General features: G+C 40.7%; 1 protein-coding gene across 1 annotated transcript; it reads left to right on the forward strand.

Annotated features, from left to right (window-relative positions):
- The first annotated feature begins 1,906 nt into the window (after positions 1-1,906).
- Positions 1,907-21,006, forward strand: KLF3 (KLF transcription factor 3). The gene is made up of 5 exons (XM_060246256.1): positions 1,907-2,010; positions 11,262-11,751; positions 13,231-13,381; positions 16,352-16,512; positions 19,615-21,006. The coding sequence occupies exons 1-5, from the start codon at positions 1,954-1,956 to the stop codon at positions 19,794-19,796; spliced, it is 1,041 nt and encodes a 346-aa protein (XP_060102239.1). The 5' UTR covers positions 1,907-1,953; the 3' UTR covers positions 19,797-21,006.
- The last annotated feature ends 2,779 nt before the right edge of the window (positions 21,007-23,785 follow it).

A 23,785-nucleotide genomic window follows, 5' to 3' on the forward strand; every position in this document is an offset into this window, starting at 1 on the left:
CAGATTCATAAATAAAACAATATAACGCTCTAAAAACAAACTCTAATTCTGCAGTTCGTGGTATCAGTTGCCTCCACATTTCTGTATATCAGAGTCAGTAAAGCAATGTGTAAACTACAGATTTGTAAGATTTGTCACTTAACATGAACAATGTCCTGGTTCTTTAAGGTTTATGTATCATAGCAGCCCTTAATAGAGCATGAACTGTATAGGGAATCCTTTCTTTTTTCATGCACTGCACTGTAAAAATAAATATAATTAGGCCTAAGATGTCTATTGAAGTAGTGAGGTTGTGCCAAGGGAGTCAGGTTAAACTATCAAGTATATGATTTAATTGGCATGTTAGGATTTTTTTTAATGAAACAAAAGACCAGTGGCACATTATTTAGCCTGTCTTTTATAACAGGCAGCTATTCTTTTGAACAATCTCTATATTTGTGTCCAAAATGCATTGTGATAATTTCATCTTGTCTGTATTCATGCTCATTTTACTTTTTTGGAATTGAGTCGCAGAGTTCTCCAAGTGAGTTCCTTGCTCAAGTGTATCATAGAATACAGACTTCTAATAAAACTTCTATTACACAGATAATTTTAGATGCCTCTTATATCGTGTTCCAGGTTAGGGGCTCTATCTGAGAAGCATGTCAGACATAAATAAAGGATGCAGAGGCTTTCATGATAGTGATGTATTACTATTATTACTACTACTAATGCATTGCCAACAGAAAACTTTACCCATATCCAAGATGTGTTCCTCAACACTTCTGGACACTAAACTGACACTTGGGTGGTATCTGCACAATTATACTTGTTAGAGAAGAGAGACAAATGTCTTTAGCATATGCCTTTAAATGCAAATAGTAACATCTGAAGAGGGTCAGCTTAAAAAAATTGGAGAGATTTAACATATTGGTGGAGGAGTCTTCTTAGATAAATAAGTTTAAAACAGATTCAGGTGGGTAGCTGTGTTGGTCTGAAACAGTCGAACAAAATTTGAGTCCAGTGGCAACTTTAAGACCAACGAAGTTTGATACGATATGAGCTTTCATGGGCATTTACAAGGCTCTTTTTGTAGCAGGAACTCCTTTGCATATTAGGCCACACACCCCTGATGTAGCCAATCCTCCTGGAGCTTACAGTAGGCCCTGTACTAAGAGCCCTGCAAACTCTTGGCTACATCAGGGGTGTGTGGCCTAATATGCAAAGGATGTCCAGCTACAAAAAGAGCCCTGCTGCATTTTGCACACTTTAGATAAATTGAAATGGAAGTTACCAGTTGATACATATAACTAGAGGATGAGCAGCAAATCAGCATACAACATAACAAAGATATTTTAACAGATACAAGCATGAAAGTTCATACCTTAAATAAAAGGTATGTTGGCCTTAAAGGTGCCACTGGACTCAAACTTTGTTCTAAATTGTATGTTTTTGTAAGATTCTCTGTTTTAAAGCGGGTTACAATTTTATTTTTTGTTGTGATTACATCTTGAATTACAAGCTATTGTGTTATTGCCCTAAGTTGCCTGATACTTTGTGATACCACGATTCACAAAGATAGTTACCCAAGAGTGTTTGAGAACAGAGAATGAGTATCATGTTTGAACTTGCAGAGTTCAAATGAATGCAGTGTTGTGGCACACTTTTGAGAACAAGTGTAGCTTAGTTTAAGCTGTAAGCAAGGAAATTCCTGGGTGAAATTTCACAAACTCTAATGCCATCAGTATGCCATTATCTCAGTTTGAGGCCTTTCTGCCCTCTGCCCCTTATATAGAGAGAATACTGACGCACCTTTATAAAGCTTGTTCTTTGAATTATTAGAATATTTGTAAGAGATTTGATGTGCTATGTTGTTACTGCTTTTTCATAAACGTAATAAAAATTCTCTTGCTTTTTCTTATTTTTTAGGGTCTTGGACAACAGCAGCACAAGTAGAGCTAGTTGATTAAGAAGATGTTAATGTTTGACCCCATCCCAATCAAGCAAGAAGCCATGGAGCCTGTTCCAGTGGTCAGTCTTTATAAAAGTTGACATGGATTATGTTGTAGTCCAATGCACAGCAGGGACATGAGGCAGAAAATGTTTTCAGTGCTTTATTTTTCTAAAGTAAATCTTCCGTTTTGAAACGTTCATTGTTTCATAAAAGTAGTGAATGATATCATTGCCAACATAATACAAAGCTAACTTGATAAGTTTCAAAACTGAAAATAAATATTTCAGGTGATGATCCCTGGGTATTGTGTGAATGAGTACATGCATGTTATTTGTAAATAGGATATTGGGAGTGGGAGAAATAAAACCATCAATGCATACTACAGTCCAAATGTCACCCCTCCTCCCGCATAGTACAAAGGATATTATTTTTCCAATCTGATATGGGACTACCAAGTAAAGCCAAGTAATGCCACAGAGAGTGATAATGACACACAGAGATCCCCCACAGATCTCCATGGAAGAGAGTTAAACTCTGTTAAAATAGAGTGGACAAGCACATCTATGGCATATCATGCACAGTTCTTTGGGGTGTGATAAAATTAGTGTCAGCAATTCCCTTTGTTGTTTTTTTTCTCAAGTTTATGCATTTTTTTTATTATTAATTAATTTATTTATTATATTCAATGTATAGGCCGCCCTTCCCTGCAAGCAGGGCTCAGGGCAGCTAACTACACCTCTGTCTATTTTACGGTTATGTTGCTGTAACATGTAGATCAAATTGGATGGCAAGAGGGGAAATACTGGATGGTTGTGCACTGAATTAACACTGCTGGAAAGCAGATAACTCAATAATTGTTTTTGTAATATCAATAGTCAGATGAGGATCAAAGATGGTAGAGATAGGCATGAGAAATATAGATCCTGGGCATGAAAACCACCAGCAGTTCCTGTCGATTGACAGTATAAAGAACAAGGGTATATATGAGGGATGAACAAAGTAAACATCCCAGTACTTTTTAAAGTACCTCTAGCCGTTTTAGGACTAACACAAATTTCAAGGCAAACTTTTTCACATATTCTGAGCTCAGTTATAGAATCATCTAGATTTGGTCCCTTAAAAATTCTTCTACTTTGTATTGTTGGCAGTGATATCCATTCGCTGTTATTAATTTTATGAAACAATGAACATTTCAAAACAGATTTTTTTTTATTTTAGAAATGCAAGGGAAGTGCAAGACCTGACCTGGATATCTCCAGCTAGCCCTTTCTCATCAGATCTTGAAAGCTCTTTGGGGTGTGATAAAATTAGTGTCAGCAATTTCCTGTGCCTTTGGTGTTTTTCTTAAATTTATGCAATATAAGGGAAGTACAAAACCTGACCTGCATAGCTCAGGCTAGCCCTGTCTCATCAGATCTTGAAAGCTAACCAGGGTCAGCCCCGGTTATCACTTGGATGGAGGACACCAAGGAAGTCTAGGGTTGCGGCACAGAGGCAGGCGATGGCAAACCACCTCTAAGCATCTCTTGCCTCGAAAACCCCACAGGGTTGCCATAGGTCAGCTGTGACTTGACAGCAAAAAAGAGGGGGAAGTACATGCCATATTCTGTTCATAATTTGTATAAGTATTATGTCAGCAAAAATAATTTCCATACAACAGTCCGAATTCATTTGAGTATAACGCTCAAACCATACTTGATATTTCCGCCCCCTCCCAATAATGTATTTCTGTTTTAAGTCTTTTTGGTTTTTGTTTTGGGTTTTTTTTGCCTTTGGAACATAAATTAGCATGAGGCGCTTTTAAGAAATCACTAAGGCAGAATAACAGATCGTGTTGTATTTAGGACATCAGAAATTATTCTAGTTCATTTTTTTTTTTTTACTGGAAAGCCCACATTGCTGGTAATGCTCAATGATGCCGTTTTTCTGAATTTCGTAAGAAGCAAGAACTGTTTTACATCTTGAAAAGCAGTTACTATTCTTCAGACCCAGAACCATTAGTTAGGCAATTAGCATAGTAAGCTTTTTTTCTCCCTGACTAAGACTCTTTAGCTGCTTTTGCAGACAGGAGTTTAAAGGGTCACCATTTCCCAGCATGAAGATGAAGTGATGGAGAAAGCTGTGCAGCTTTTCAGGACACAGGGCCTTTGTGGGCAAAAAAGTGACTTAGTGCCAGGGCTTTTTTTGTAGCAGGAACTCCTTTGCATATTAGGCCACGCACCCCCTGATATAGCCAATTCTCCAAGAGCTTACAGGGCTACTGTAAACTCTTGGAGGACTGGCTACATCAGGGGTATGTGGCCTAATATGCAGTGGAGTTCCTGCTTCAAAAAAAGCCCTGCTTGGCACTATACCTGCTAAGCCAGTAAATTATAAAACCTTTTTCTGTGTTTGATGCTGTTTGCCTCATCTCTGCTTCCCATGTTTTTGTCACACATCAGTTTTTGAGAACTTACAGCAAAGCTTACATGCAAATTACTGGAAGGAAGAAGTTCCTTAGCACTTTTTAAGGAAATAAGCCGAAATCTAGGAAGGTCCTGGGATGAATCTGGCTCTGCAAACCTGTTTGCTTTGTTTGCCTCTGTGTAGTTTGGGGGGGAGAGATTAGACGACTGTATTCAAAAGCTTTTTGGTAATGAGGTTATAAAATTAGATCATCTCTGTGTTTGAGGAGTTGATTTTCCTACCAACAGTGGTTGCAGAATATGTAAGGATTGCTTTCAAAGGCCTAGAAACAAAGTTGTCGAGGATATTATTCTTCATAACATTTGTTAGGTCTCCAGAAAACAGTAGACAGTTTTTTAAAAACTTTATTGAAGAAACATTTGGAATATATTAATCTGTTTCTTGACCCAAACTGATTGTGACCCATGAGTCTTTGACTACTAAATCATTGGCAGTGTAGACAATTTGTGTGTGGCTGTATTTTGAATCAGAGGAAGGGAACAGAGAAAAGAGCGTGGTATCTGTGTGAGTGAGGATTCAGACAGTATAGGAGTTATCTTTGTGAGGGTTTTGGCCAGAGTATGTGTTAGTAAGAATATTCATGCAAATGAGTAAGTTTGTGTAGGATCGTGTGTCTGTTTAATCTTCAGTTTCATCTACACTTGCTTCAGTTTAACCTACATCTTAGCTGCCAAAGGCTAACAATAAATAAAAACTTTAAAAACACACAGATAAAAATTGCAGAATAGAAGTTGTAAAAAAAACAAAATAAAAATAAAAATCCTTTTAAAGTACGATATAGTCACTACTTTCTTTCTTGAGCCTCAGATACCTGGTGGAACAAAAGTGGCCTTGTTCTGCTTTAGAAATATTAAAGCAGAGAGAGTTCAAGAAATCTTGTGAGGGAACTAGAACTCAGACCTACCACTTTGAAAAACCCTATGCTTAAATTTGCCAACAACCTGGAGGGAAAATGCCTTCTCCCTTTAACAGAGGCTCAGTGGGATGTTATTTACTTCCATGCCATGAAAAGCTTCAGCTGTCCATTTCCACACATCAAGCCTCTGTTAAAAGAACAAGTTGCTTTTTTTTTCTCCAGATTTGTCACAGGGAAGATTGTCAACAGTCTAATTTTCACAGTGCTGCAACTTTGAGCATGGCAGGAATTGCCTAATAAAGGAGAAGATGGTCTGTGAGGCACTTTGAGGGACGTGAACATCAGTGCATGCAGTGCAGCTATCTGTATTATACACTCCTAGTTTAGAAAAATGAAAGGTTTGCCCGTGACTAGTGCAGGTTATTACATTTGAAGCCCTGTCAAGAATTTGCTTGCAGCTTTTCTTTAACAGTTATTCAGCAGGGATTAAAAGATTATGGGAGGTTTTGGCAGACAGCTCTCTGTGCTGCTACCTTTGTTTCTTGCATCACCTTGATAAACTGCTTTCCCTGATTATCTGATATTAAACACAACTTGCTTGGAAGCACATCCTGTCTGATTTGCAAGGAGCTTTCTTTCAGGTTTTTTCACATTTATAAAAGTGCAGAGACCTATTTACAACACTTTTGTAACTTTGAAGGACCAAAACTCTTAGAAGGATTTATATTGTGGAAGGAAAACAGACAACCTGCCCCCCCCCCCCTGTAGTGTACATGAATTTGCATTGTTGTGTTACTTTAAAGGAACAAGGAGGAAGAGTTGGGGGCTTCATAAATGTTACAGTACAAATCAGAAATTAGAAAAGACCTCTAGCCTAAGGAACTGTTCTCCAGCTTAAGTGACTCATTCTCCAACAAAGGAGCCACTTAAATTGAGGGAAGACTTTTTTAAGATTAGAAGAAGGCTTTAGTTTTAAGCCAGGAGGGATATAAATAGTTAAATAAATAAACTTTGCTCATTGGAGTGATAAGATATGGGCAGAGCTTTTTGTGTAGAAAAAGCCCAGTGAGGACTCATTTGCATATTAGGACACCCCCATGTCACCGTTTTGGCACAGGAATTTATTTGCAGATTAGGCCACACCCCTGACACCAAGCTAGCTGAAACTGCATTCCTGCTCAAAATAAACTCTGGATATGGGTATGACCCACACCTATCAATAAAAGTGGGGGGGGGGGAACCAGGTTGCTGTGTTATGGGGTGTGGTTTTAAAGGAATTATCACACTTTCACAATAGGAGATTACACCCAGGGAATTTTGTCATCTTTCCATTGGGCCATTCAGTTGTGGAACAGTGTTACTACCCATATGAGTGATAACTACTATATAGCAGATGTAGTTATAGTGTTGTCTGATCCTATTCATTGCGTTCAACGTGAAACAGTAAATGTAGTGCTTTTAGGTTAAAGTAGCCCATTTTCCTATGACAGAGATGTTAGCAACTAAGGGTTTGCTACTTTAATAAAATACAGCAGTATGCCTCTGCAGTATGAAGTGTTCTATTTTTTAAAAAAAAACTCAAAAAACCCCAGGGCTTTTTATTGTTTGTAGAGAGTCTGCATAAATCTTCCCTGGATGGAGTTGATAAATTACAGGAGGATGGTGAAGTTGAGAGAAGAGACATTGATTCTTCTGGCTGCAATATTTGAACAGTAAAGGTGTTTTCACATGGACAGTGCTATACTTAATGGGTGACATCCATTAGCCACATGGGAAGGAAAAGATACCACTAATTCACCATCTATGAGCTCTTAATGATAACTTTTTCATCATCACATTTTTTGATAGCAAGTTACATCACATTGGCTGTTTTCCAAGTATGGCTATATACCCACAGTATTCCAGTGTATTTCTCTTTTAGGATAGTGTATCAGAATAATGTTTTTTTATTGACATACTCAAACAAGAGATATTGGCTGTTTATCTCATTACATATACTAAACCCATCTTCCACTATATTTTCATGTATTTTTTTTCTAATGGCAAACTAGGATGATGTATATATTTATGTTACATGTTAAAAGGTAAATTAGTTGGACAGGAAAAACTTCTGGGAAAGAAATGCCCTCATTCTGACCCAGGCTTATTAGCAATAGAATAATTAACAGACATTCTCGCATTCTGACATGTTACTGTTTTATTGGTTTTCCACGCTAATGCAACCCAGATCAAAGGTTTTCTGGATTTGTTAATTTTTTTTTAAAGGTAAAGGTACTCACAACTAAAGAAAGGGAAAGATGCAAACACCAGTCGTTTCTCTGGGGTGACGTTGCTTTCACAATGTTTTTAATGCAGACTTTTTTATGGGGTAGTTTGCCATTGCCTTCCCCAGTCATCTACACTTTCCCCCCAGCAAACTGGGTACTCATTTTACCGACCTCGGAAGGATGGAAGGCTGAGTCAACCTCAAGCCAGCTTCCTGAACCCAGCTTCCGCCAGGATCAAACTCAGGTGGTGAGCAGAGTTTAGGATTGCAGTACTGCCGCTTTACCACTCTGCGCCACGGGGCTCTTATTTTACTATTCTGCTATTGGATTTTAACTTTGTACCACTTTGCATTCTAACCCCCACCAGCTATATGTAGCTCTGCTTACTGTACTTCATTCCTCCTCTGAAGAAGTGTGCATATACACGAAAGCTTACATTCTGAATAAAAGTTTGTTGGTCTTAAAGGTGCTACTTGACTTCTGTTAAATACAATAAAGTGCCAATAAAGTTCTGTAAAGTGCCAATGGTGGTAGTTGGAAAATATTCTCAAGTCACTGCCAAGTTATGGCAACCCCATACGGTTTTCAAGGCAAAAGACAAACAGGGGTGGTTTGCCATTGCTTCCCTCCTGTAGCAAACCCAGAGTTCTGGGTGGTCTCCCATCCAAGTAATAACCAGGGCCAACCTTGCATTGCTTCTGTGATTGGATAAGATTGGGATAGTCCAGGCCAGGTCATGGCAAGGTACTGATACAAGATATCACTCATTCCTAAATGCTGCAATTGAATGTATAGGTTGTACATCCATGCCTTATTTACCACGGCTGACCTTTGCTGCACATGCAGTTACTTAGGGCAACAGATAACCAGAGCACAGTCCAAGAGATACATCCCAGCAACCCTTGTGGTGTCCCAGAAGATGGTAAGATGGATCTCTTGGAATGACTTGTGCCAGCCTTGAGAGCTGGTGGATGCTTTTTGCTGTCAATGATTAACCTCTCTTCATATGCAGAAGCCTTGATCATTCAGAACTGAAATAATTATCAGTTCCTTACCTCATAATTCTTTGGGCCTTGACAGGAACAAGATTACAAATGGCATATGTTATGGAGGGGGTAGCACTGAACTTCTTTGAACTTCTTGAACAAACATTTGGCAGTGTTTACTTGAATAAAGTTCATTTAAGTATCACTTCTACATATCGTAGTATAATGTAATAGATAACTGCTATATTAAAGGGAAGAACTGTGGCTCAACGGTAAGAGTCTCTGTTTGGCATGTGGAAGGTCTCAGGTTCAACTGGCATCTCCAGTTAAAAGGACCACGCAGTAGGTGATGAGAAAGACCCCTCTGCCTGAGATCCTGAAGAGCCACTGCCAGTATGTGTAGAGAGTACTGACCTTGACGGACCAAGGGTCTGATTCAGTACAAGGTGGATTCTTGTGTACGTCATTAGTAAAAGTTAAAGCAGTAGCAAGTATGTATGATGTGAGAGAAGCTATTTTGCCTGAGCAGGCAACTGTACAGTCCAGGGTCATAGTATATGGTAGGGGTAGTCAAATTTGCTTAATGTAAGAGCCACATAGAATAAACATCAGATGTTTGAGAGCCACAAGACATAAACATCAGATTTGGAAGGAAGGAAGGATTTGACATGTACAACTCCTGACAGATCTCTATGGATTGAGGTGTTTCTTCAGCACATGTAGACCAGATGTGGCCAAACTTGCTTACGTGAGAGCCACGTGGAATAAATATCAGATGTTTTTTGAGAGTTGCAAGACATGAAAGTCAGATGTTTTAGAGCAGGGAGGGAGGGAGAAGGGAAAGGTGGGAAGAAAGCAACATTAACTTTAAATGCCTTCTCCAAGCCAGCTAATGAGACAGTGGGGGCTTTGAGAGCCATACAGTGTGTGTGAAAGAGGCACATGTGGCGTGGCTCCCGAGCCACAGTTTGGCCACCCGTGCTATATGGCAAATACTTCTTCAGGGTGTTGCCTCACATTACTGTTCCATGCAGCTTGCCTGGCAGCCAGAAACTTCGGGGAAAGGTTTGTGAGTTTTCTTCAGGGACAAACTGTTCTAGAGCAGGTGTTGTGCCACCTGCCTCATGTCTTCAGAACCAGCTACTTCACAGTAGCATTAGACCAGATGATTGCAGTGCTCACCATCATGTCTGCCTTTTGTAACAGAACATTCTATCCTACAATAAGATCAAATCTTGAAATCTGGCATAAACTGTGAACACAAGGGACCGGGGCTGGCCATGCAAAAGGAACCTGTAAGGGTGGCCAAACTGTGGCTCGGAAGCCACATGTGGCTCTTTCACATATATTTCATGGTTCTCAAAGCTCCCACCACCCTGTTGGCCGACTTGGAGAGACATTTCTCTCTTTAAATCGCTTCTCCAAACCAAGCCAGCCGGCAGCTTGGAGAATGCATTTAAAGTTCAACATCTTTATCAATGATTTGGATGAAGGAATAGAGGGAATGCTTATTAAATTTGCAGATGATACTAAATTGGAAGGGGTTGCAAACACAGAAGAAGACAGAAACAGGATGACCTTGACAGGCTGGAAAACTGGGCTAAAATCAATAAAATGATTGTTAACAGGGATAAATATAAAGTTCTGCATTTAGGTAGGAAAAATCCAATGCATGTTTATAGGATGGGGAAGACTTGTCTTAGCAGTAGTATGTGCAAAAAGGATCTACAGGTCCTAGTGGATCATACGCTGAACATAAGTCAACAGTGGCTAAAAAGGCAAATGCAATTTTGGGCTGTATCAGCAGAAGGATAGTGTCCAGATCACGTGATGTGATGGTATCGCTTTACTCTGCTCTGGTAAGACCTCACCTGGAGTATTGTGTTCAGTTTTGGGCACCACATTTTAAGAAGGATATAGACAAGCTGGAACGGGTCTGGAGGAGGGCAACAAAGATGGTGAGGGGTCTGGAGACCAAGTCCTATGAGGAGAGGTTGAAGGAGCTGCAGATGTTTAGTTTGGAGAGGAGGCGGCTGAAAGGTGATATGATCACCATCTTCAAGTACTTGTAGGGCTGTCATATAGAGGATGGTGTGGAATTGTTTTCTGTGGCCCCAGAAGGTAGGGCCAGAACCAATGGGTTGAAATTAAATCAAAAGAGTTTCCGGCTCAACATAAGGAAGAACTTCCTGATCGTTAGAGCGATTCCTCAGTGGAACAAGCTTCCTCGGGAGCTGGTGGGCTTTCCTTCCTTAGAGGTTTTTAAACAGAGGATAGATGACCATCTGACAGCAATGAAGATCCTGTGAATTTAGGGGAATGTGTTCGTGAGTTTCCTGCATTGTGCAGGGGGTTGGACTAGATGACCCCGGAGGTCCCTTCCAACTCTATGATTCTAAGTTAAAATTGCTTTCTTTCCACCTCTCTCCCCCAATCTATTTTCCTCCTTTCCCTTCCCTTCCTCCAATATCTGATGTTTATTCTGTGTGGCTTTTACGCTAAGCAAGTTTGGCCACCCCTGGTGTAGGGCAGCATGATACCACAAAATCAAAATTCCTTAGGTGTAACCTGCTCTTTGTTTAAAAGTGTAACCTGCTCTTTGCATCAGTCTGTAAAAACTTCATAGAGGTGATCCTACCAGAATCAGTAGGTAAATAAATGTAACTGCATTCAGTATATGAGTTTGTGCCTTTTTCATGACCTGGGTTTTCATTTCATCATTACTTTCTCCCCTGTTCTCTCCTCTTTCACAGTCATTCAACAATACTTGGGACCACATGAAGTCCAACAAATATGGTGTCATCTATTCTACCCCAAATATGATGCCCAATAAATTCTACCCAATTCCAGATGGCCTGTGCAATGGAGTCCAAGTAGAACCTGTTGATCTCACAATAAACAAGCGGAGCTCACCACCTTCGACTGGAAGTTCTCCTTCCTCGCTGAAATACCAGCCTGTACATAAGAGAGCCTCACCTGGATTAAATCTGCCCTCACCCAGCCCACCTATGAAAAAATTGACACCTCCCGGGATACAGCCTTTCACTGTACCATTAACTATCCCACCAGTAATGGCAGCTCTTTCACGCCATGGACTTCAGCGCTCTGGGATACTTCCAGTTATACAGCCAGTCGTAGTGCAGCCTGTACTTCAGCCTTTCATGTATCCTTCTCAGCTCCAGCAGTCGATTATGGTATCCACAGTTTTTTCAGACGAGCTGGAAAATCCAAGTAGTGTGCCAGGTCAGTATGTGTCTTGTGGATTTTCCCATCTCTTGTGATTTAACATTTGCAACTCCTGACAGATTTCTATGGGTTGAGGCATTTCTTCAGATTATGTAGACCAGAGGTGGCCAAACTTGGTTAAGAGACACATAGAATAAATGTCAGATGTTTGAGAGCTGCAAGGCACGAAAGTCAGATGTTTGAGGGAAGGAAGAGGGGGGAGAGAGAGGTGGAATGAAAGCAACTTTAACTTTAAATGCATTCTCCAAGCTGCTGGCTGCCCTGGCTTGGAGAAGTGATTTAAAGAGGCAGATGCCTTCTCCAAGCCAGCCATTGGGGTGTTGGGGGCTTTGAGAGCCACAGAATATGTGTGAAAGAGCCACAGGCTCCCGAACCATACTTTGGCAACCCCTGATGTAGACTGAGATAAAGCAATGCAATTGTGTTTCAGTTAAAATTATCATAAACTTATTGAGACAAATGTTCTGTGTTGCTTCTTTTAGTGGGTTTACAGTGGCAGTCCCCTGCAGAGTTACTCCAATCTAATCCAGTGGGTTGAAACTGGAGAACTTTCAGGGCAATCCTAAAAAAAAGTTGCTCTAGTTAAAGCCCATTGATTTCATACATTAAAAGCCCATCAGTTACTGGAGTAACTGCTGAAAATTGTACTGATAGCATTGGACTTAAACTGGAACAGGAAAGGAAAGGTCCCCTGTGCAAGCACCAGTCGTTTCCGACTCTGGGGTGACGCTTTCACGTTTTCACAGCAGACTTTTTACAGGGTGGTTTGCCATTGCCTTTCCCAGTCATCTACACTTCTCCCCCCCCCCCCCCCCAGCAAGCTGGGTACTCATTTTACCGACCTCGGAAGGATGGAAGGCTGAGTCAACCTTGAGCCGGCTACCTGAAAACCCAGCTTCTGCCAGGGATCGAACTCAGGTCGTGAGTAGAGCTTAGGACTGCAGTACTGCAGCTTTAACACTCTACATCACAACCCTGGTTCAAATTTCTGCTCTGCTGTGACGCTTACTATGTGACTTTTGAGGGACACTTACCTCTGTCTAACCTACATCATGGAGCTGTGAAGATAAGTAGTATTGGCAGGGGTTGGGTGGGGCTGTGTACATTGCATTAGGCTCCTTGAAAAGAAGAGAAAGACAAAAATATAAAAAATGCACAAAAATTATTAGTCCATAAAGATATTCAGTGGTTTCTGTCACACTGCTAGCCTGAAGTATAGGGATGAGGGAGAATAACCTCTTTTCCAACTGGAAGAGAGGTTATTCTTCCTCATCCCCATACTTCAGGCTAAAGCATCTAACAAGATTCTTCCTTGCCCCAGGTGACCAAAGAGACTGGTTGTTTTTATTTGTTTATCTTTAGTGCAACATAGATGTTATAGATTTCTATAAACAGGGAAAATATCTTGTTTTCACATTTGAAATTCTGTAGATGTAAAAACTTGTTTGCTTTTTATTCATTGATTTCCCCCTGTAGTGCCTGTTATTGAATCTTATGAGAAGCCAGCATTAAAGAAACTAATAAAAGTAGAACCAGGCATGGAATCCCTTGGGAATGACTATTATTCTGAACAAATGTCCCCTCCGTTGATGACCTCATTGTCACCCCCTCAGGCTATGCTTCAGGAGTAAGTAACAAGAGTTCTTAAAATACTTCTCTTGGATGAAATCATGAAACTTGTTTCCTTGTTGTGAACTGCACCCAAACTAGGAGGGCTACCGATTGAGTGTATCTGAAGGAAGGGATATACCAGTTAAGAATAGCAAAAAGTGTTGAACCCACTTAAATGTTTTAAGGAGAGGGGCTTTGAGTCGAGGCCCCCTTCAAATATTTTTGAGTATGAACAGGGCTTTTTTTGTAGCAGGATCTCCTTTGCATATTAGGCCACACACCCCTGATGTAGCCAGACCTCCTAGACTTTACAGTAGGCCCTGTGCTAAGAGCCCTGTAAGCTCTTGGGGGATTGGCTACGTCAGTGGGGTGCAGCCTAATATGCAAAGGAGTTCCTGCTACAAAAAAAGCCCTGAGTATGAGAGACATTCTCCCATACTTTTTAAATGCTTGGGCCATATTTCCCCATTATTTCTGCATTGTGATATTTACCAAAAAAACACTCCTTGATACTAGTGCTACATGTTGCAGCAGTAATGGGGAAGTGGAGATCCATTTGACTGGCTTAGCTCCTGTGATTTCCTTCTTTCCATACCTGCTTAAATGATTGCACAATTCAGCTGTTTGAACAGGGCTGCCCCATTTAAAATCTTCTGTCTTGCAGAAATAGTACAATACTGTTCTCGAACTTGGCTTTGCCTTTGGACGAATACAGAAAACAAAGGCATGACTTGTTGCTACCTAATTAGAAAGACTGAGGAGCTGCAATCACTGCCTTTCCCTTAAATAGTTACTATACTACTACTAATATGTATGTTTAGTGATTGCCACCAAGAATGAAAGCTGGAATTGTTTGCTCCCATTCATCTACACCCCCAGCATACAAATGCATTTAGAGAAACATCAATAGACAGTTGAAAATCGAATGTGCCGCATAGGTTGAAACCTTCTCTTTGGTGTTCTTTGCAGGAGGCACAATTTAATACAGGACAGCATCATAGCATAAGCATTTGGGAGCATGAGAGTGGTTAAAGGCTACACAATGATTTTACAGAATGTTGCTTATTTATTAAGTTTGATTTTTAAGCCACCCTTTCCTGTAGAACAGGGCTCAGGGCAGTATAAAACATATACATAATAAAATCATATTAAAAAGACATAAGAACATAAGAGAAGCCATGTTGAATCAGGACAGTGGCCCATCCAGTCCAACATTCTGTCACACAGTGGCCAAAAAACCCACGTGCCGTCAGGAGGTCCACCAGTGGGGTTAGAAGCCCTCCCAGTGCCCCCCCAAGCACCAAGAATATAGAGCATCACTGCCCCAGACAGATAAAAGCATGCTATAAATACAGCAATAATAACCTATAACCAGTGAGATAGCGATAGAACTGCCAAAACATGCCGCTGCCGCATGGGAAAAACAGGAGTACCAGCCAGATACTGTTCTCAACTGTTGCTGTTCTCAACCAAACGCCAAACGACCATTTTTGCCTTGCATGCCCTGCAAAACTGCATTAAGTCCCGGAGGGTAGAGAGTTCCATCAGGTTGGGGCCATGTTAATGTGTTATTAATATTTTTGTTGTTCAGTCGCGTAGTTGAGTCCGACTCTTTGTGACTCCTCCGAAGTCTGCTCAAATTTGTGTTAGTTACATCAGTAACGTTGTTCAGGAAATTCTTAATTGGTTTCTATCAATACATATTAATGTATGTGTGCTCATACTCAAGCAGCTGGGTAAACAAAGCTGAACTCCCGTGGAAGATGGCTTCCATGTATTTTGAATGAGTAAACCCTATGTGTGATATGGAGCTTGTACACTTTTTTTTGGCACATGATGTATATTCAATGATGAAGCATAAAATGTCATTCATTTTAACTATTCCTTTAACTGTCACCTCAGACTACACTCAATAACATCTAAGGAAGCAAGAGAAAAGGATCTTTTTGGTCACAGCACTCCAGTTATGGAATGCCTTTCCCTTATCTGTTCTCCTGGTACTGAGCTTGTTAAGCTTTCAGTGCTGGGTGAAGGCTTATTTACTCCTTGTTTTTTGTAATATTATTGATTGGCTTTTAATGTATGCTTATATTTTTATCTCATATATCTTGTGATGTGTTTAACTGCCTCGTGAGCTTGTAATAGCATTGGTACTGGAGGCAGATTTTTTAAAAAACAAAATCAATTTTAATAATATAATCCAGTCTTAAAACACCCTGTCTTGTAAGAGCTATCGGTTTCTATCGAATTTGTGTTTTAAGACTGATCCATGTAAATCTTTCCATTCCTTAAATTGTACCTCTCACCTGCCAAGTACCTTTCAGGGCACGGGCGAGAAAACTCTATTTACGAAAGCCAGAGAGCCAAATTCAGACATCCTGTGGGTGGGACACATTCACATTCAGTCTAAGCTCTACTTTTAGGAATTGACATCAGTGGTGAAAGGAGGCCGCACCCTTGTGCCAGCCCCAGACAGGAAATTCTTAATTGGCTTCTAAAGGAGCGGATGAACCATTCATCTCCTTGAGTTCAGCTTTTCAAGGCAAAATAAGTGATGGTGATGGATTTATTAATGTCTTATTTGCTTCCATTTAAATGTTACTCCTTTAAGCAGCATAGAAATATGTAAATAAAAATGGTGAAAAGTTCGCTGGAAGCGCTGAGAATCTGGAAAAAACTAAACATGGTTGTCTGGGAAACAGAACCCTGATCTTAAAAACAAATGAAAAATCCTAGCATGCTGTGAAAAATGTCTTTTGGTTTTGTTCATTCCGCAGAATGAATAAAACCCCCAGCAGGGAAGGAAGCCAAAATATTACCACTAAAGTCCATGAAATTTGCTAAGCTGGCCTGAATTTTTCCACATGCATGTAATGTTGTTCATGCTGCCAGAAGACAGAAGGGTATTGAATAAAAAGCTCTGCAGTGCACCATGAGGGAAGCTAAAAATATTTTATTTCTGAACTGTAACTGTAACTTCTTGCAGGAATCACCCTTCTGTGATAGTTCAGCATGGAAAGAGACCTTTACCTGTGGAGTCTCCAGATACACAAAGGAAGCGTAGAATACACAGATGCGATTATGAAGGCTGCAACAAAGTTTACACTAAAAGTTCCCATCTCAAAGCTCATAGGAGAACACATACAGGTACGTAGTAAGTCCTTATGACTCCTTTCTCTCAGGAACTTTGATTCTGATAAATGCACAGCCCAAACTAACTCTGTTAGTTTGTTTGAATGCTGGCTTACAGTCTTTCTGAGAACTTCGATCTAGTCTACCTGATAGCCTCATCAAGTGCAGTTTTCTGTTCTCATGTAACAAATTCATTCAGAAGGGTCACCATCAAAGGTGGAATTCTAGCAGGAGCTCCTTTGCATATTAGTCCACACACCCCTGATGTAGCCAATCCTCCAGGAGCTTACAAAAAAAAAACCTTGTAAGCTCCTGGAGGATTGGCTACATCAGGGGTGTGTGGCCTAATATGCAGAGAAGCTGACGCTAAAATTCCACCACTGGTCACCATGTGCACTTAGCGTGTTGAGTGGTTGACTTGCCACCTTAAAAATCCATCTCATGAACCCCATTGTGATTTTTTGTGATCTTTTTGGCCTTATGGTGCTTAGAATGTTTCTGTTGTACACCTAAGAATGCGCTTTTAGTACCCTGTTTCCCTGAAAATAAGACCTACCCAAAAAATAAGCCCTAGCAGGATTTCTATGCATTTGTTAAAAATAAGCCCTACCCCGATAATAAGACCTAGTGATGGGCGTGGCTGGGCAGCGTTTCTGCATAGCCACGCCATGCATTTTGGTGCGGAGTGGTAAGGAAGACTGAAATACCTGGAAAGTTATGACAATGTTCCAGAAGATGACTTAACTGTATTTGAATAAATGTAGATTGTTGTATCATATTTAATAAAAAATAAGACATCCCCTGAAAATAAGCCCTAGTGTGTCTTCTTGAGAAAAAACAAATATAAGACAGTGTCTTATTTTCGGGGAAACACGGTATCTGTTTGTCATTGACCTCTTGATTAGGAATGGCGCAAACCAATTCACAAACTAAAGTTCATCACGGATTTGGGCTGGTTCGTGGTCTGCAAAGCCATGTTCATGAACTTCCACAAATTTTGATGCAGTTTGTGAAGAACAGAAAGCAGGAGGTTAAATGGCTCTGAGCCATTTACACCCCTGCTTTCCACTCTTCACAAAAAAACAGCTGAATGGCAGGTGCTCCCCACTACTCAGCTGTCTAGGGTAAATGTCTTGGAACCATTTAAACCACTGCTTTAAGTTCCTGCAAAAAGCCACAAGGAGCAGAAAGTGAGGATTTAAATGGTTCTGAGCCATTTCACCCCCATTTCTGCTGTCTGCAAAAAGCTTTGGCCAGTAGAAAGTAGGAGGTGAAATGCTTCCCAGCCGTTTCACCCCTTTCCTTTTGTTTTGCCACCAAAAGCCAAAACAAGCAGAAAGCAGGGGGTGAAACGGCTCAGAGCCATTTAAATCCCTACTTTCTGCTCCCCATGGCTTTTCACTTGAAGCCATTTAAACCCCTTTGTTTCCTACCACTTTTGTTTCCTGCCATTTATTCTTGAGGGCTGATCAAAGCCACCGAGTAATATACCGTCTTTCAGTTTGCAAAAATATATTATAAGGATTGTGTACAACACATAATAAACAATGCAATAATGATAAGAGGCCGGCGGTGCTAGGGCCTTATAAAATAACGGAAACCCCAAGGGGCCAAAAAACCCTATCCCCAAATGAATAGATATAAGTCCAAACTGAAAGATTAAAGCAGGAGTCAAACAGCACCTTTTAAGACCAACAAAGTTAAAGGTACTGCTTGACTCCTGCTTTGTTGTACTACTTCAGACCAACACGGCTGCCCACTTGGATCTATCTCCCTGAAAGACTGGAGACAGTCATTCTCCTTGGCTTCTACAGCTTCCTTTTGATAGTGGTGACTCATGGAACTTCTGAAACTCCAGAAGAGCAGGAAAAGGGCAAAACATGTTGCAAAGCAAAAAGTTTTTAAAAATCCTTTACACCACATAATGCATACAATTGTTTGCAGCAGTCCGATACTCTGGGTGTGTATTCTGCGCAGACCACGCATTAATCTATCAGTTCTCTTTAGGATCAGATTGGACTGGAACAAAGTCATGCTGAAGTGTTGAGACAGTGCCTGCATTGCATTGCTGCTGTGTCAATGCTTTATGTGTAGGGCTGTATGAAGGAGAGGAGTAGGCTGCTCGGTGTGTTGGATGCTGAGGCCTCTGTAGCCTACAAATGCTGCATGGGCCATCACAGATACATATGAATCATTCCTAATTGTGAATGGAGGGTTAGGGGCTCTGTTTGGCATAGTGATGTAGAGCCAGTTTGGTGGTCAAGTATACGGAATCTTATCTGGGAGAACCGGGTTCGATTCCCCACTCCTGCACATGCACCTGCTGAGTCAGTCACAAAGTTCTCGCAGAGCTGTTCCTCTCAAGAGCAGTTTCTGTCAGAGCTCTGTCAGCCCCACCCACCTCACAGGGTGTCTGTTGTGGGGAGCGGAAGGGAAAGGAGATGGTAAGCTGCTCTGAGACTCCTTAGGGTAGTGAAGGGTGGGGTATCAATCCCATCTCTTTTTCTTTGAGTAGTGGGCAGCTGAAGCCCTTCTGATTTGCTGTTCAAGCTGCTGATGTTGAAATTGCCCTACAGAACTGTGAGGTGTTGTTTTGGGAACTGTATGCAATTATAATTGCTAGGAATGGTCTTGCTGAAGTAAAAAGGTAAAGGTAGTCCCCTGTGCAAGCACCAGTCATTTCCGACTCTGGGGTGACTTCGCATCACATTTTCACGGCAGATTTTTTACGGGGTGGTTTGCCATTGCCTTCCCCGGTCATCTACACTTTCCCCTCAGCAAGCTGGGTACTCATTTTCCCAACCTCAGAAGGATGGAAGGCTGAGTCAACCTTGAGCCAGCTACCTGAACCCAGCTTCCACCAGGATTGAACTCAGGTCATGAGCAGAGAGCTCAGACAGCAGTACTGCAGCTTTTACCACTCTGCACCATGGAAGTACTGAAGCCCCTAAAGAAAGTTCTAGAATAACCAAGGATGGCTTGATCTACTCTTTAACTCTTCAGTCTTATTGCTGCCCAAAATCCTGCTCCATCTTTATCGCACTCTGCTTCTTATTGGTAACGCATGGAACAATTTGTCAGCTTTTTTAAAAAAACAACTCTTTTTTTCATTCTCAGGTGAAAAGCCTTACAAATGCACTTGGGAAGGTTGCACATGGAAGTTTGCTCGCTCTGATGAACTAACGCGGCACTTCCGGAAACATACCGGCATCAAACCTTTCCAGTGTCCGGACTGTGACCGTAGCTTCTCTCGCTCTGACCACCTTGCCCTTCATAGGAAACGCCATATGCTAGTCTGAATCTCTCCACCTTCGGCTGCCTTCATACTTCCTTTTTATTTTAAACCTGTGCGTTTTAATTTAGATTCAGCGGGCCTGAATCTCTCTGGATTTATAGCACCAAAATCTTCCCTATGGTCAGTAAGCAACATTTGCTTAATCCTTTGTCCTTGCCATGGATCAGACCTAAAGAATGTGAACACTTCCCCCTCCCCCGAGGGATGCTAAACAAACCCTTCCTGCCAGCAAGTAAATTAAATTTCTGGAAGACTTTAAGGGATCTTGTAATCAAGCTGGTCAGTTTTCGCCATTTAATCAGCCAGCATTTATTGATCAAATAGTCACTGTTATTGGAATTGCCAGCCTGCTAGTCCTTGCCAGAGACTCTGTGTCCCTGTAAAGGACGCGTGTCTCCTTTTAATGCTCAGCAATGCAATGAATGGACCCTCTCCAACTCGATTGGTTACAGAAGCATGTTCCACAAGACACTTTTTTGGATGCTGGGGGGGAAAAACCAAAATCCTCAAGTTTGAAAGCGAATGAAAAGTTCTTGACTGATGAGTGGTTGCTAATCAGCAGAAATGTTGTCTGTGCATAATGTTGTACATCCCGACCAAGATTGCCTCTCTTTTGTTTTGTGGTGTTGCATAAATGTTTTGCCTGGATATAGTAGATTCATTGAGCAAACACTTATGAGTGTGTTTTGCGTGCAACTGTATGAATAGAACACACATGGTACTTCTGTGATGTGGCATTCCATAAAAATGCAATAATCTACCTCACTGAGGAGGTGTGGTAGGTATATTATTTTCTCATCACTCCTCTGTGTTTCCTTTCGTCTTTCATCTGCTAATAGTTGAGCAACCATTTCAGCAAAACGAACCAAACCAGATCACTGTTAGAAATTAATTGTCTTGAGACACTACCATATTTACAAGCGTGTGTTTGGGGGTGGGGGGGGGATGTTGACTGAAGCACTTCTGTACAGCTCAAAATTTGTCAGATATCAAAAATTGAAAAGGTACCCTTCTTAGACTTTCTTTTGTGTGCGTGTGTGTATATATGTGTGTTGGCCTGACATGCCAAATTCAGCAGGGATATCTTTACAAAGCTCCATACATGTTTTGTAATGGAAAGTTTAAGTTCCCAGTATTCTTTGTTCAAGACATATGGAAAGATACACCAGACATCCAGAAGGGTTGATAATAAAGATATTCTCTATCCTATCCAAGGAAAGATTTCCATGAGCTTTTTTGGTAATGCTATCAAGAAAGAAAACTCGTTCAGTTCGTTGTGACTCTCCATTGTCATCTGTGAGCTCTTGCTGAAATCCTTCCAGTTTTTATATTCTTAAAAAAAGAAGCAGGAAAATGGAGGCCAGCACCAAACAAACAAAAGATGAGGAGACCTCAGAACATGTTTGGAAAACATTTATTGAAATCAAATGCAATTCAGGTAAAATAGCTTTTCTTCAGGGAAATTCAGATTATTCAATATGGTCATTATGTAGCACTTCCTTTACTGCTTTTTGATCTCTGGGTTGAGAAATAATCTGTGTCCTGGCATTTTCCAAGAGCACATCTTCTCTTCTTTCTTCATACCGTAAAATCAATTTAAAAGATTAATTAACTGCCCTAGTACCGCTTAACTCCAATTGAAATTAGCACAAATAAGATTTTATCTTTGGCTGGATTGCATCCTCTTTTTTTTTCTTTTGTGCCAAATTGATATGTAACAGGAGTGCCAAACTTGCTTAACATAAGAGCCATCAGATGTTTGAGAGCCACAAGACATGAATGTCGGATGCTTGAGAGCCGGAAGGAAGGAAAATGGGGGAGGCAGAACTGGAAAGAAATCAACTTTAACTTTAAATGCATTCTCCAAGCCACTGGCTGGCTTGGTTTGGAAAAGTGATTTAAAGAGAGACATGCCTTCTCCAAGCCAGATGATGGAGGGGGTGGAGCTTTGAGAGCCACACAATATGTGTGAAAGAGCCACATGTGGCTCCCAAGCTGCAGTTTGGCCATCCCTGATCTATAATTTCTGAAATGGCAATCTCTGTATAAAAATCAAGGATGACTTCGAACTGGTTTGCATTCCTTCAGCAAAGTCTGTCTGAATCCTGGAGGGAAATTAGCTGCAGGAAATTGCCAAGAAGAGATTGATGTGGCAGAAACCTGAGGCACTGCAGAATATGGGATTCATAAATATTTGTTGTAGCACATGGCAGTGAGAACACCTTCTGCAAATTGTGCTGCTTTTTAAGAAAAAGAATGAATGCCAGTTTATCTTCCTTGTAATTTAAAGGGAAGGGGGGGGGAATTCCTCAGAATGTTTCAGATCCTCAAGTTTAAAACAAATTAGAAACTTCACCTTATTGGATACTGAGGTGCTTCTGATATAAATTTCCCTTCTCTGCCATAGAAATTAACTGGATACAGCAAAGGAGCTGTTTTCTGGCTCCGTACTCACTGACTGACTTGCTTTTTCTTCAATGCACCTATGGGCACACATGGATGTTTCAGTCTAAGAGAATTGGAAATTGTTTTAGCGGAGCACTTGGATGTTACAAGAACAAGCACTTCAGTGCCAAGTCTGATTAGCATTTCCAACAACGGTTAAAACTGTCCTAGAATAACAGAAAGCTAGTTCTTAATGCAAGCCAATTCCACAACAATTGAATGGCGCAGAGCCCTATTTCGCTTACTGTATTGCCAGATAACTCTGGAGAACACATTATTTTATGTTGTGTTGGTATACTTAAATTTCTCTGTTGCTAACATGGAAAAAAATTGAATGAGAAAGTTCAAGTTCTCTTACAACATGGGAGCAGGAGAGGTTGGTTGAGCAGGGGGAGATCACGCCAGGCTCTAAACTGAAGCCTTTTGGGTTTTTCTAAAATATGAAAATGTCTTTTAAGTCAACACTGAAACATAGTGATTGAAATACTAGGTCCCAGCACCTAGTATGAGGATCTGTTGACATCCTCCCAATTGCCATTGACAAATCCTGAATATTGTCTATTTGTGGCAGAACTGGATGTTTTCTTCTCCGTGACATTCCAATGGCTTGGCTCCTGTCTATATTTTTGTAACAAGGGGTTGTGTGATTTTTAATGATCTCCCCTCCCACAAGAAACTACCGGTTCTCCAGGTGTTTCTAAACATACATTCATTTCCTGTGCTTAAAAATATTTTCAATGCATTTTCATATTTTTCCTATATAAGTATTTTCAGTTTATGCCAGGAGATGTCAGGAGGAAAGTTTGTCCTGAAATTCTAAATGGCTCCATCAGATTTATCTATCTGTTTCCGCTTAAAAATAATTTCCAAAAAGCGAAAGGTGAAGAGTAAAACTGAAATGCAGTACAATGCCCCATTTTTGGCGGCTTATTAGGCAACTTATGAAAATGAATTGCTATTTAAATAACTATAGGCAAATCATAGGATTCCACATTATGTGTATACGGTTTCATGTATGCTCATAGAGGTAGTCACACATTTTTGGAGACAACAGTTTTGCATCAACATAAGTGGGGTACTCCTTCCTAAATATTTTGAAGAATGCTGCTTTAGCCCATAGAGTAGTTTCAGTGTGACCAGTCAATAGCACCTGTGCAGTGAGACTTTTGATTGGCCCCCCCACTCACCCCCTCTGGTTTGGATCATTGTTTTGTTTAAATTACTGCTGCCCAGACTGTATTTATAACTCCCCTCTGGTTCAAAAATGGGCAAGTGTTCACGAAATACATAACCCAGAGCCAATGCACGTGTGTGGAATTAGTAGTGTCATTCCTTAGAACCTTGTTCATGTATTATATTTACTTCAAATTAAGTACATAAACACAGTGTTAAAACATAACAGTAGCTAAAGTAAATCTAGAAAAGAGTTTACGATCTTGAACCTGCAGGACACAGTTTCAACGCTGGGTTTCACAGACCAAGGCTGCGTTGTACCGGAGCAATGGTGTCGCTTCCTATAGATAGCAGCTCTTGACAATTCAGAGTATA

Source organism: Heteronotia binoei, chromosome 9 (genome assembly GCF_032191835.1).
Source record: "Heteronotia binoei isolate CCM8104 ecotype False Entrance Well chromosome 9, APGP_CSIRO_Hbin_v1, whole genome shotgun sequence".
Taxonomy (NCBI): domain Eukaryota; kingdom Metazoa; phylum Chordata; class Lepidosauria; order Squamata; family Gekkonidae; genus Heteronotia; species Heteronotia binoei.

Excerpts from the sequence above, each read along its gene's own strand:
- KLF3 (XM_060246256.1), top strand. The coding sequence starts at position 1,954 with ATGTTAATGTTTGACCCCATCCCAATCAAGCAAGAAGCCATGGAGCCT. Across the intron at positions 2,011-11,261 it reads CCATGGAGCCTGTTCCAGTG|TCATTCAACAATACTTGGGA; the intron begins GTCAGTCTTTAT and ends CCTCTTTCACAG. Across the intron at positions 16,513-19,614 it reads TCATAGGAGAACACATACAG|GTGAAAAGCCTTACAAATGC; the intron begins GTACGTAGTAAG and ends TTTCATTCTCAG.